Source organism: Pecten maximus, chromosome 5 (assembly GCF_902652985.1).
Source record: "Pecten maximus chromosome 5, xPecMax1.1, whole genome shotgun sequence".
In the NCBI taxonomy this organism is placed as follows: Eukaryota; Metazoa; Mollusca; class Bivalvia; order Pectinida; family Pectinidae; genus Pecten; species Pecten maximus.
Window position 1 is genome coordinate 32,364,342 of NC_047019.1, and position 13,046 is coordinate 32,377,387.

Consider the following 13,046-nt stretch of genomic DNA (forward strand, 5'->3'; position numbering starts at 1 on the left):
TACTAATTGACTGACTGGATAGGACACTACTCATTGGCTGACTGGATAGGACACTTCTCATTGGCTGACTGGATAGGCCCCTACTCATTGGCTGACTGGATAGGACACTACTCATTGACTGACTGGATAGGACACTACTAATTGACTGACTGGATATGACACTACTCATTGGTTGACTTGATAGGACACTACTCATTGGGTGACTGGATAGGACACTACTAATTGACTGACTGGATAGGACACTACTCATTGACTGACTGGATAGGACACTACTCATTGACTGACTGGACAGGACACTACTCATTGGCTGACTGGACAGGACACTACTCATTGGCTGACTGGACAGGACACTACTCATTGACTGACTGGACAGGACACTACTCATTGGCTGACTGGATAGGACACTACTCATTGGCTGACTGGACAGGACACTACTCATTGACTGACTGGACAGGACACTACTCATTGACTGACTGGACAGGACACTACTCATTGACTGACTGGACAGGACACTACTCATTGGCTGACTGGACAGGACACTACTCATTGACTGACTGGACAGGACACTACTCATTGACTGACTGGACAGGACACTACTCATTGACTGACTGGATAGGACACTACTCATTGACTGACTGGATATGACACTACTCATTGGCTGACTGGACAGGACACTACTCATTGACTGACTGGACAGGACACTACTCATTGGCTGACTGGACAGGACACTACTCATTGACTGACTGGACAGGACACTACTGTGGTTATACCTCAAGGTTAGTCAGGATAGAGGGGAGAAATCTTATGGCAGACTGGCCACACATTTGGTTTAAACATATTTTCATTGCCTTGAAAATGACAAAAAGGATACATTTTACAACTTTCAAAGCCTTCTCCTCGCTTAAATACATCATGGTTTATGGGTACATATTTCTGGTTTTGTTTCCTTCTTAACTAGTAATCACAGTGTGTGAGAACCTTTAGTGAAGACCATGTAGAATAGCAATCAAGTTGTAAATTTTAGACTATTAATAAGAATCATTACCTGTGTCAGGTGTATTAATCATTGTGGTATTCAGTAAATCCTCTATCAGCCTGTAGAAGATCCATGAGAACGGCATCTGGGCAGTGAACAGGTGACCATCTGTCCCTGTGTGTCTGACCATCACCTCAGGAAGTTCCTGATGGGAATGACCAGGTGACACCAGCTGAGAGTATTGTAGACCTGTAGCCTTGGTACAGTTGATGGTTCCCAGCCACAGTTGCTGAACCCAGTCCCCATCTGTGGCCCAGTACAAACTCTCCAAATTCCTGTTTGTATCTATGAATGCAATGATCCCAGTCAGTATCGGGGTCACTTTAGTCTCCAAACACTGGATCCATGCCCGCCTATGAAAAAAGAGAACTTGCAAAAATAAATTATCAGTAAACTATGTTAAGACAAAAGTTTAGTATAGTTAAAACTACAAGACAAGCATTCCAGGGAAGTGGATGTGTCTCCTGCACACCAAGTAAGGCGATGAATTTTAAAACAAGGAAGCACTTCCTGTAAGAAAGCAATGCATCAAGTTTGCTTTTGATTGGCACAAGGGATCTAAAGTTATTGCATGCAAACCTATTTTCTATTCATAGCAACACTGACCTTGACCTTTGAACCTGAAAAGCAAACTAAGCAAGCACTTTTGGTAAGGAAGCAATGAACGAAGTTTGAGTCTGATTAGCTAAGGAAAACTTGGAAACACATTTTCTATCTGGAGTAACAGTGACCTTGACCTTTGACATTCAAACCTGAAAAGCAATCCTAAGCAAAATATTTTGATAAGGAAGCACTATACAAAGTTTGAGTTTGACTGGTCCAAGGGAACTCGAGTTATTGCTTGGTTACCAATTTTTATTAATAGTAACAGTGACATTGACCTTTGACCTTTGAACATGAAAAGCTATCCTAAGTAAGCACTTTTGGTAAGGAAGCACTATATGAAGTTCGAGTTTGATTTGCCCCTGGCAACTGAGGTTATCGCACGGAAACCATTGTGTAGACTTTCTATTTATAGTAAGAAAGACCTTTGACATTTGAACCTGAAAAGCAAACTAAGCACACACTTTTGGTAAGGAAGCACTGTATGAAGTTTGAGTCTGATTGGCTAAGGAACACTTGAGCCTTTCTATTTATAGTACCAGTGCCTTTGACCTTTGATCTTCAAACATAAAAAGCAATCCCAAGCAAGCACTTTTAGAAAGAAAGCACAGAATGAAGTTTGAGTTTGATTGGCCAAAGGGAACTTAAGTTATCGCATGGAAACCATTGTGGACAATGCCAATGCCAACAAGGTCATACCTAAAAGGTCATTTTTCCAGGCGACACAAAAACTACTTTATATTGATGATGTCACCAGAAAACCACTTAACAATGATAAAGTCAACAGAAAACCATTATCTAATGGTGATGTCAACAGAAAACCACTATCTAATGGTGATGTCAACAGAAAACCACTATCTTATGGTGATGTCAACAGAAAACCACTATCTAACGGTGATGTCACCAGAAAACCACTATCTAACGGTGATGTCATCAGAAAACCACTATCGAACAGTGGTGTCAACAGAAAACCACTATCTAATGGTGATGTCACCAGAAAACCACTATCTAATGGTGATGTCACCAAAAAACCACTATCTAAAAGTGATGTCACCAGAAAACCACTATCTAACGGTGATGTCACCAGAAAACCACTATCTTATGGTGATGTCAACAGAAAACCACTATCTTGTGGTGATGTCACCAGAAAACCACTATCTAACGGTGGTGTCAACAGAAAACCACTATCTAATGGTGATGTCACCAGAAAACCAGTATCTAATGGTGACGTCACCAGAAAACCATTATCTAACAGTGGTGTCAACAGAAAATCACAACCTAATGGTGATGTCAACAGAAAACCACTATCTAATGATGATGTCACCAGAAAACCACTATCTAATGGTGATGTCACCAGAAAACCATTATCTAATGGTGAAGTCACCAGAAAACCACTATCTAATGGTGATGTCAACAGAAAACCACTATCTAATGATGATGTCACCAGAAAACCACTATGTAATGGTGATGTCACCAGAAAACCATTATCTAATGGTGATGTCACCAGAAAACCATGATCTAATGGTGATGTCACCAGAAAATCACTATCTAATGGTTATGTCACCAGACAAGAAGCCCAATGGGCCTGTATCACTCACCTGGCTCTACAGCAAATTTGCAGTTGATTGAGGTCATTTCTACACATACTATGCTGATAACTTTATTCAAATATCAGAGTAAGCTAGGTTTATTCATGTCAATATGTTTTCTAGTCCTTCATTCAAGCCTCCTATTGGCCAAATATCATCCTATTGAAGATTATAGCCTATTTGACCCATGTGACCTTGAATGAAGGTCAAGGTCATTTATTTCAACAAACTTGATAGCCCTTTCCCCCAGCATACTACAGGCCAAATATCAAGTCCCTGAGCCTCTTGGTTATTGAGAAGAAGTCGTTTGAAGATTATAGCCTATTTGACCCATGTGACCTTGAATGAAGGTCAAGGTCATTTCTTTGAACAAACTTTGTAGCCCTGCACCCCAGCATGCTTCAGGCCAAAAAGCAAGTCCCTTGGCCTCTTGGTTATTGAGAAGTCGTTTGAAGATTATTACCTATTTGACCCATGTGACCTTGAATGAAGGTTAAGGTCATTTATTTGAACAAACTTTGTAGCCCTTCACACCAGCATGCTACAGGCCCAATATATATAGTCCCTGGGCCTCTTGGTTATTGAGAAGTTGTTTGAAGATTATAGCCTATTTGACCCATGTGACCTTGAATGAAGGTCAAGGTCATTTATTTCAACAAACTTGATAGCCCTTTCCCCCAGCATGCTACAGGCCAGATATCAAGTCCCTGAGCCTCTTGGTTATTGAGAAGAAGTCATTTGAAGATTATAGCCTATTTGACCCATGTGACCTTGAATGAAGGTCAAGGTCATTTATTTGAACAAACTTTGTAGCCCTGCACCCCAGCATGCTTCAGGCCAAAAATCAAGTCCCTGGACCACTTGGTTATTGAGAAGAAGTCTTTTGAAGATTATTACCTATTTGACCCATGTGACCTTGAATGAAGGCCAAGGTCATTTATTTGAACAAACTTGGTAGCCCTCCACCCCAGCATGCTACAGGCCCAATATCAAGTCCCTGGGCCTCTTGGTTATTGAGAAGTCGTTTGAAGATTATTACCTATTTGACCCATGTGACCTTGAATGAAGGTTAAGGTCATTTATTTGAACAAACTTTGTAGCCCTTCACACCAGCATGCTACAGGCCCAATATATATAGTCCCTGGGCCTCTTGGTTATTGAGAAGTTGTTTGAAGATTATAGCCTATTTGACCCATGTGACCTTGAATGAAGGTCAAGGTCATTTATTTCAACAAACTTGATAGCCCTTTCCCCCAGCATGCTACAGGCCAGATATCAAGTCCCTGAGCCTCTTGGTTATTGAGAAGAAGTCATTTGAAGATTATAGCCTATTTGACCCATGTGACCTTGAATGAAGGTCAAGGTCATTTATTTGAACAAACTTTGTAGCCCTGCACCCCAGCATGCTTCAGGCCAAAAATCAAGTCCCTGGACCACTTGGTTATTGAGAAGAAGTCTTTTGAAGATTATCACCTATTTGACCTATGTGACCTTGAATGAAGGTCAATGTCATTTATTTGAACAAACTTGGTAGCCCTTCACCCCAGCATGCTACAGGCCCAATATCAAGTCCCTGGGCCTCTTGGTTATTGAGAAGAAGTCGTTTGAAGATTATAGCTTATTTGACCCATGTGACCTTGAATGAAGGTCAAGGTCATTTATTTGAACAAACTTGGTAGCCCTTCACACCAGCATGCTACAGGCCCAATATATAGTCCCTGGGCCTCTTGGTTATTGAGAAGAAGTCGTTTAGAAGATTATAGCCTATTTGACCCATGTGACCTTGAATGAAGGTCAAGGTCATTTATTTCAACAAACTTGATAGCCCTTTCCCCCAGCATACTACAGGCCAAATATCAAGTCCCTGAGCCTCTTGGTTATTGAGAAGAAGTCGTTTGAAGATTATAGCCTATTTGACCCATGTGACCTTGAATGAAGGTCAAGGTCATTTCTTTGAACAAACTTTGTAGCCCTGCACCCGTGCATGCTTCAGGCCAAAAAGCAAGTCCCTGGGCCTCTTGGTTATTGAGAAGAAGTCGTTTGAAGATTATTACCTATTTGACCCATGTGACCTTGAATGAAGGTTAGGTCATTTATTTGAACAAACTTTGTAGCCCTTCACACCAGCATGCTACAGGCCCAATATATAGTCCCTGGGCCTCTTGGTTATTGAGAAGAAGTTGTTTGAAGATTATAGCCTATTTGACCCATGTGACCTTGAATGAATGTCAAGGTCATTTATTTCAACAAACTTGATAGCCCTTTCCCCCAGCATGCTACAGGCCAGATATCAAGTCCCTGAGCCTCTTGGTTATTGAGAAGAAGTCATTTGAAGATTATAGCCTATTTGACCCATGTGACCTTGAATGAAGGTCAAGGTCATTTATTTGAACAAACTTTGTAGCCCTGCACCCCAGCATGCTTCAGGCCAAAAATCAAGTCCCTGGACCATTTGGTTATTGAGAAGAAGTTGTTTGAAGATGACAGTATATTTGACCCATGTGACCTTGAACGAAGGCCAAGGTCATTTATTTCAACAAACCAGATAGCCCTTTCCCCCAGCATGCTACAGGCCCAATATCAAGTCCCTGAGCCTCTTGGTTATTGAGAAGAAGTCGTTAGAAGATTATCACCTATTTGACCTATGTGACCTTGAATGAAGGTCAAGGTCATTTATTTGAACAAACTTTGTAGCCCTGCACCCCAGCATGCTACAGGCCAGATATCAAGTCCCTGAGCCTCTTGGTTATTGAGAAGAAGTCATTTGAAGATTATTACCTATTTGACCCATGTGACCTTGAATGAAGGCCAAGGTCATTTATTTGAACAAACCAGATAGCCCTTTCCCCCAGCATGCTACAGGCCCAATATCAAGTCCCTGAGCCTCTTGGTTATTGAGAAGAAGTCGTTAGAAGATTATCACCTATTTGACCTATGTGACCTTGAATGAAGGTCAAGGTCATTTATTTGAACAAACTTGGTAGCCCTTCACACCAGCATGCTACAAGCCCAATATATAGTCCCTGGGCCTCTTGGTTATTGAGAAGAAGTTGTTTGAAGATTATAGCCTATTTGACCCATGTAACCTTGAATGAAGGTCAAGGTCATTTATTTCAACAAACTTGATAGCCCTTTCCCCCAGCATACTACAGGCCAAATATCAAGTCCCTGAGCCTCTTGGTTATTGAGAAGAAGTCGTTTGAAGATTATAGCCTATTTGACCCATGTGACCTTGAATGAAGGTCAAGGTCATTTCTTTGAACAAACTTTGTAGCCCTGCACCCCAGCATGCTTAAGGCCAAAAAGCAAGTCCCTGGGCCTCTTGGTTATTGAGAAGAAGTTGTTTGAAGATTATTACCTATTTGACCCATGTGACCTTGAATGAAGGTTAAGGTCATTTATTTGAACAAACTTTGTAGCCCTTCACACCAGCATGCTACAGGCCCAATATATAGTCCCTGGGCCTCTTGGTTATTGAGAAGAAGTCGTTTGAAGATTATAGCCTATTTGACCCATGTGACCTTGAATGAAGGTCAAGGTCATTCATTTGAACAAACTTTGTAGCCCTTCACCCCAGCATGCTACAGGCCTAACATGAAGCTCCTGGGCCTCTTGGTTATTGAGAAGAATTTGTTTAAATGAAAAAATTGACGCCAGACGGCCGGACGGACGACGGACGACACACCACGGCATAAGCTCACTTGCCCTTCGGGCAGGTGAGCTAAAAACCACTATCTAATGATGATGTCACCAGAAAACCACTATCTAATGGTGATGTCAACAGAAAACTACTATCTAATGGTGATGTCACCAGAAAACTACTATCTAAAGGTGATGTCACCAGAAAATCACTATCTAATGGTGATGTCACCAGAAAACCATTATCTAATGGTGATGTCACCAGAAAATCACTATCTAATGGTTATGTCACCAGAAAACCACTATCTAATGGTGATGTCAACAGAAAACCACTATCTAATGTTGATGTCAACAGAAAACCACTATATAACGGTGATGTCACCAGAAAACCACTATCTAATGGTGATGTCACCAGAAAACCACTATCTAACGGTGGTGTCAACAGAAAATCACTATCTAACGGTTATGTCACCAGAAAACCACTATCTAACGGTGATGTCACCAGAAAACCACTATCTAACGGTGGTGTCAACAGAAAATCACTATCTAAAGGTGATGTCATCAGAAAATCACTATCTAATGGTTATGTCACCAGAAAACCACTATCTAATGGTGATGTCACCAGAAAACCACTATCTAATGGTTATGTCACCAGAAAACCACTATCTAATGGTGATGTCACCAGAAAACCACTATCTAATGGTGATGTCACAAGAAAACCACTATCTAATGGTGGTGTCAACAGAAAACCACTATCTAACGGTGATGTCACCAGAAAACCACTATCTAATGGTGATGTCACCAGAAAACCACTATCTAATGGTGAAGAGAAAGACCACACTGAATTGTTACCTGAATGTCCCTGCTGTATTGATAACTTCAGCTTTAGCAGCCTCCGTTGCCAGCCAGTTCCCAGGGTTGACAGCAGCTTCTTCTTTCTCAGTCATCAACACATCCAGATGTTTGCATATGCCCTTCACAAGGTTGTTGGACACTAGAAGTTAATCATTTATAAAAATCAATGTCAATTTATACATATTTCAAAAAAATGTGGTGATTGATAAAACATGCTTTGAGCATTTCATTCTCATTTTTGTAATATCAATTTTTTTTTATCAGAAAATCCAGCCATGCAGTTAATTATGTACCTCATTAGCTCTGAATCAAAGAATTGTGTATGTTTTTTTTACCTAGATTACTTTTGCCATAGTGAATTAAATCCAACAGCTGATTGACCCTTTCTGTTGACCGTGCTATGTCCATCTTTGTGTCCTTGACCATTGCCAATGCAGCCTGAATACAGCTGAGTACAAGGCTTTCCACAGGAAGTTTATGATGAGTTGGGTTAGATGGGTTTCTATTCATATTGTTAAAATCCAGATGGATATCTTCTTCATCCACATCCATGTCTGTTTGTCGCCCATCTTGATCCTCCGGGACATTGGTTTCCATGGAAACTTCAGTAGCCTGCCCAGTTTCTTCCCAAACTGCATGATGTATCAAAGTTCCCACAGATTTCCCTCTCATCTCTGATATCCTTAGCGTATCACCCTCCGGTCGAATGTCATCAATATGGAGCGAATGCCAACGCCCACACTACATTCAAATATATCTAAAACTCTTACACATGTTTTAATTTCAAGAAAAATATTTTTTAAATATAACCACATACAAATTTCACAGTGACCATTATATATATCTGCGATATTACACCAACAGTTGTAAAGGTAACAAGTGAAATAGTAACAGTGTTTGTATGTCAAATACACCTACACATTCAACAAAAGTTACTGAAATTGGACAATATTCATATTTCAACCAATTAAAAGCCATTCAAAGGCATTCATAATTTAAAGCAGCTTAGAGAAATTATATAATGGCTGCCTGTTTATAATGGCTGTCTGCATATAATGGCTGTCTGTATATCATGGATGTCTGTATATAATGGCTGTCTATATAATGGCTGCCTGTATCTAATGGCAGCCTGTATATAATGGCTGCCTGTATATAATGGCTGTCTGTATATAATGGCTGTCTATATAATGGCTGCCTGTATATAATGGCAGCCTGTATATAATGGCAGCCTGTATATAATAGCTGCCTGTATATAATGGCTGTCTGTATATAATGGCAGCGTGTATATAATGGCTGCCTGTATATAATTGCAGCCTGTATATAATGACCACCTGTATATGATATAATGACAGCTGTATATAATGGCTGTCTGTATATAATGGCTGCCTGTATATAATGGCTGTCTGTATATAATGGCAGCCTGTATATAATGGCTGCCTGTATATAATGGCAGTCTGTATATAATGGCTGTCTGTGTATAATTGCTGCCTGTATATAATGGCTGTCTGTATATAATGGCTGTCTATATATAATGGCTGCCTGTATATAATGGCAGTCTGTATATAATGGCTGTCTGTATATAATGGCTGTCTATATATAATGGCAGTCTGCATATAATGGCTGTTTGCATATAATGGCAGCCTGTATATAATGGCTGTCTGTTTATAATGGCAGTCTGTATATAATGGCTGTCTGTATATAATGGCAGTCTGTATATAATGGCTGTTTGTATATAATGGCAGTCTATATATAATGGCTGTCTGTATATAATGGCTGTCTATATATAATGGCTGTCTGTATATAATGGCTGCCTGTATATAATGGCTGCCTGTATATAATGGCTGTCTGTATATAATGGCTGCCTGTATATAATGGCTGCCTGTATATAATGGCTGTCTGTATATAATGGCTGCCTGTATATAATGGCTGTCTGTATATAATGGCAGCCTGTATATAATGGCTGCCTGTATATAATGGCTGTCTGTATATAATGGCAGCCTGTATATAATGGCTGCCTGTATATAATGGCAGTCTGTATATAATGGCTGTCTGTATATAATGGCCGCCGGTATATAATGGCTGCCAGTAGATAATGGCGGCCGGTATATAATGGCTGTTTGTATATAATGGCTGTTTGTATATAATGACCGCCTGTATATAATGGCTGTTTGTATATAATGGCTGCCAGTATATAATGGCCGCCGGTATATAATGGCTGTTTGTATATAATGGCTGCCTGCTTATAATTGCAGCCTGTATATAATGACCACCTGTATATGATATAATGACAGCTGTATATAATGGCTGCCTGTATATAATGGCTGTCTGTATATAACAGCTGTCTGTACATAATGGCTGTCTGTATATAATGGATGTCTGTATATAATGGATGTCTGTATATAATGGCTGTCTGTATATAATGGCTGTCTGTATATAGTGGCTGTCTGTATATAGTGGCTGTCTGTATATAATGACTGCCTGTATTAATGGCTGCCCATATATAATGAGCGCCTGTATATCATGACTGCCTGTTAAATTGGTTTTTTTTCTTTCCATTTTACCTGGAATCCATTGAAACAACCTCCTGCAACCCTTGGCAGCTGTATGACAAAGATGGCATGTCTGTTTGCCTGGACTCGATAACCCAGCTGTTGGAGCTCATCCTGAATACAGTACCTGGCACAGGCCACGAGGCTGGCATTCTGGTCGCCACAGTCACTTTGGACTATCAATAGCATCTCATCTTCCTCCCTCTCAAAACAAACCCTGTATAGTAACACAAAGGGACATAGTAACTCACAAAAACACCCTGTACAGTAACACAAAGGGACATTGTAACTCACAAAAACACCCTGTACAGTAACACAAAGGGACATTGTACCTCACAAAAACACCCTGAACAGTAACACAAAGGGACATTGTACCTCACAAAAACACCCTGTACAGTAACACAAAGGGACATTGTACCTCACAAAAACACCCTGAACAGTAACACAAAGGGACATTGTACCTCACAAAAACACCCTGAACAGTAACACAAAGGGACATTGTACCTCACAAAAACACCCTGTACAGTAACACAAAGGAACATTGTACCTCACAAAAACATTCTGTACCATCACACTGTCACATAAACACGTATGTTTTATCTAACTAAACACTGGCAAGCTGCATGCAGAATGTGTCAGTGCTTTTTCAGTCATCTTGGACAGAGTATTTTGGCTCATTTTGGAAAACAAATTAGTGAAAGGGGAATGGAATCTACAGAAGCAATCTGTAAATATTGGGGGTTTGGCTTTAATATGGAAACATCCTATACTGACACTTCAAAATTTCTATTTTAAAAGCTAGCTGTATCAATATCATCTCTTAATCAACATTCAATATTTTTGGTAAGAGTGTATTATAGAATTGAAGGCTATACTTACTTGACTTGTCTACAGAACTGTTGTTCTGTGTCAAATGACTGAAGGTTTAGTAACACCATGTTGTCTATGGGGATCCCAAGCTTGAGTGATAGTTCTTCTAGGTCTACACTTGTAATCAACTTGGAGTGGGTGGTCACCTTTGCATTAAAGTTTTTCTAATTAAAATTTTTCATCAAATGCATGGGTAATTTACTGGTAATTGGCCACAGTGAAAGTGAGGCGTGTGATGTAGAGGCATCATGATGTGTTATACAATGGATATTAACTAAACCTACCATTGATTTCTATAAACATACATACATATTTTACTTTCAAACTATAGGCATTCCACAAAATTATGATTGCACTGATTGAAGATTATATATATTGGATTCCATAATAAATATTGTTTGCGTGCCAATTCATCATTGTGTTATCTGTTTAAATCCAGTTATGGTTTAAAGAATGCATCTTAAATAAAGAAGTAGGTTTACAGAACAACCAACTTTTCTTCCGTAAAATTTTTATTTCTCTTTTTTATTTGTTTTTCTGTGACAAACACTGATTTGATATCAATCTTGAAATGACTTTTATGTGCAAGATTTTTAACCATTGACATTTTTCATCAGAATTAAATAACTTTTGTGTCTTTAGATATACCTGGGCAAAATGGCTGTCTCTGTTTTCCTGCCTGATTTTCTGGTAAAGGTATGCAGACAGAGACTGGTGCTGCTGTTCCTCCCAGTAAATCTCATTCAGACTTCCTTCCTCTTGAGCCGGGAGTGTAGAATTCAGTCTCATCACTGCATCAGGTGTAGCACACCAAAGTAACATTCTCTTAGCAGAGTCAAAGACCTGAGAGAGAAAACAACAAATGAAATTATAGGATGGTCTCTCACTTTCATTTATAGTTCACATTAATTTTTTGACCATTTTATGATCAATCCTTGATACATTGGGCCCAATAAAGGTAAGTAACACACAATCTCGTCATTTTACATACAGTCAAAAAATGTCATCAATCTGCTGTGAGACCTGGGTATGGTCGACTTGTCACCCCTGTAGTGTGACCTGATAAACATACATGGGTATATGGTCAACTTGTCCTCCCTGTAGTGCGACCTGGTAAACATACCTGGGTATGGTCGACTTGTCACCCCTGTAGTGTGACCTGGTAAACATACCTGGGTACGGTCGACTTGTCCTCCCTTTAATGTGACCTGGTAAACATACCTGGGTATGGTCGACTTGTCACCCCTGTAGTGTGACCTGATAAACATACCTGGGTATGGTCGACTTGTCACCCCTGTAGTGTGACCTGATAAACATACCTGGGTATGGTCGACTTGTAGTCCCTGTAGTGTGACCTGGTAAACATACCTGGGTATGGTCGACTTGTAGTCCCTGTAGTGTGACCTGGTAAACATACCTGGGTATGGTCGACTTGTCACCCCTGTAGTGTGACCTGATAAACATACCTGGGTATGGTCGACTTGTCCTCCCTTTAATGTGACCTGGTAAACATACCTGGGTATGGTCGACTTGTCACCCCTGTAGTGTGACCTGATAAACATACATGGGTATGGTCGACTTGTCACCCCTGTAGTGTGACCTGGTAAACATACCTGGGTATGGTCAACTTGTCACCCCTGTAGTGTGACCTGTGACCTGGTAAACATACCTGGGTATGGTCAACTTGTCACCCCTGTAGTGTGACCTGGTAAACATACATGGGTATGGTCGACTTGTCACCCCTGTAGTGTGACCTGGTAAACATACCTGGGTATGGTCGACTTCTCACCCCTGTAGTTTGACCTTGTAAACATACCTGGGTATGGTCGACTTGTCCTCCCTGTAGTGCGACCTTGTAAACATACCTGGGTACGGTCGACTTGTCACCCCTGTAGTGTGACCTGG

General features: G+C 40.3%; 1 protein-coding gene across 1 annotated transcript in view; it reads right to left on the reverse strand.

Annotated features, from left to right (window-relative positions):
* Nucleotides 1-13,046, reverse strand: part of LOC117328412 (E3 ubiquitin-protein ligase rnf213-alpha-like) — a 311,982-nt gene that overhangs the window by 92,043 nt on the left and 206,893 nt on the right. The window contains exons 54-59 of the mRNA XM_033885941.1: nt 11,790-11,984; nt 11,151-11,287; nt 10,284-10,488; nt 8,058-8,463; nt 7,720-7,861; nt 1,046-1,389 (exon numbers count right to left, since the gene is read on the reverse strand). Coding sequence (XP_033741832.1) covers nt 1,046-1,389; nt 7,720-7,861; nt 8,058-8,463; nt 10,284-10,488; nt 11,151-11,287; nt 11,790-11,984 — 1,429 coding nt within the window. The remainder of the gene's footprint in view (nt 1-1,045; nt 1,390-7,719; nt 7,862-8,057; nt 8,464-10,283; nt 10,489-11,150; nt 11,288-11,789; nt 11,985-13,046) is intronic.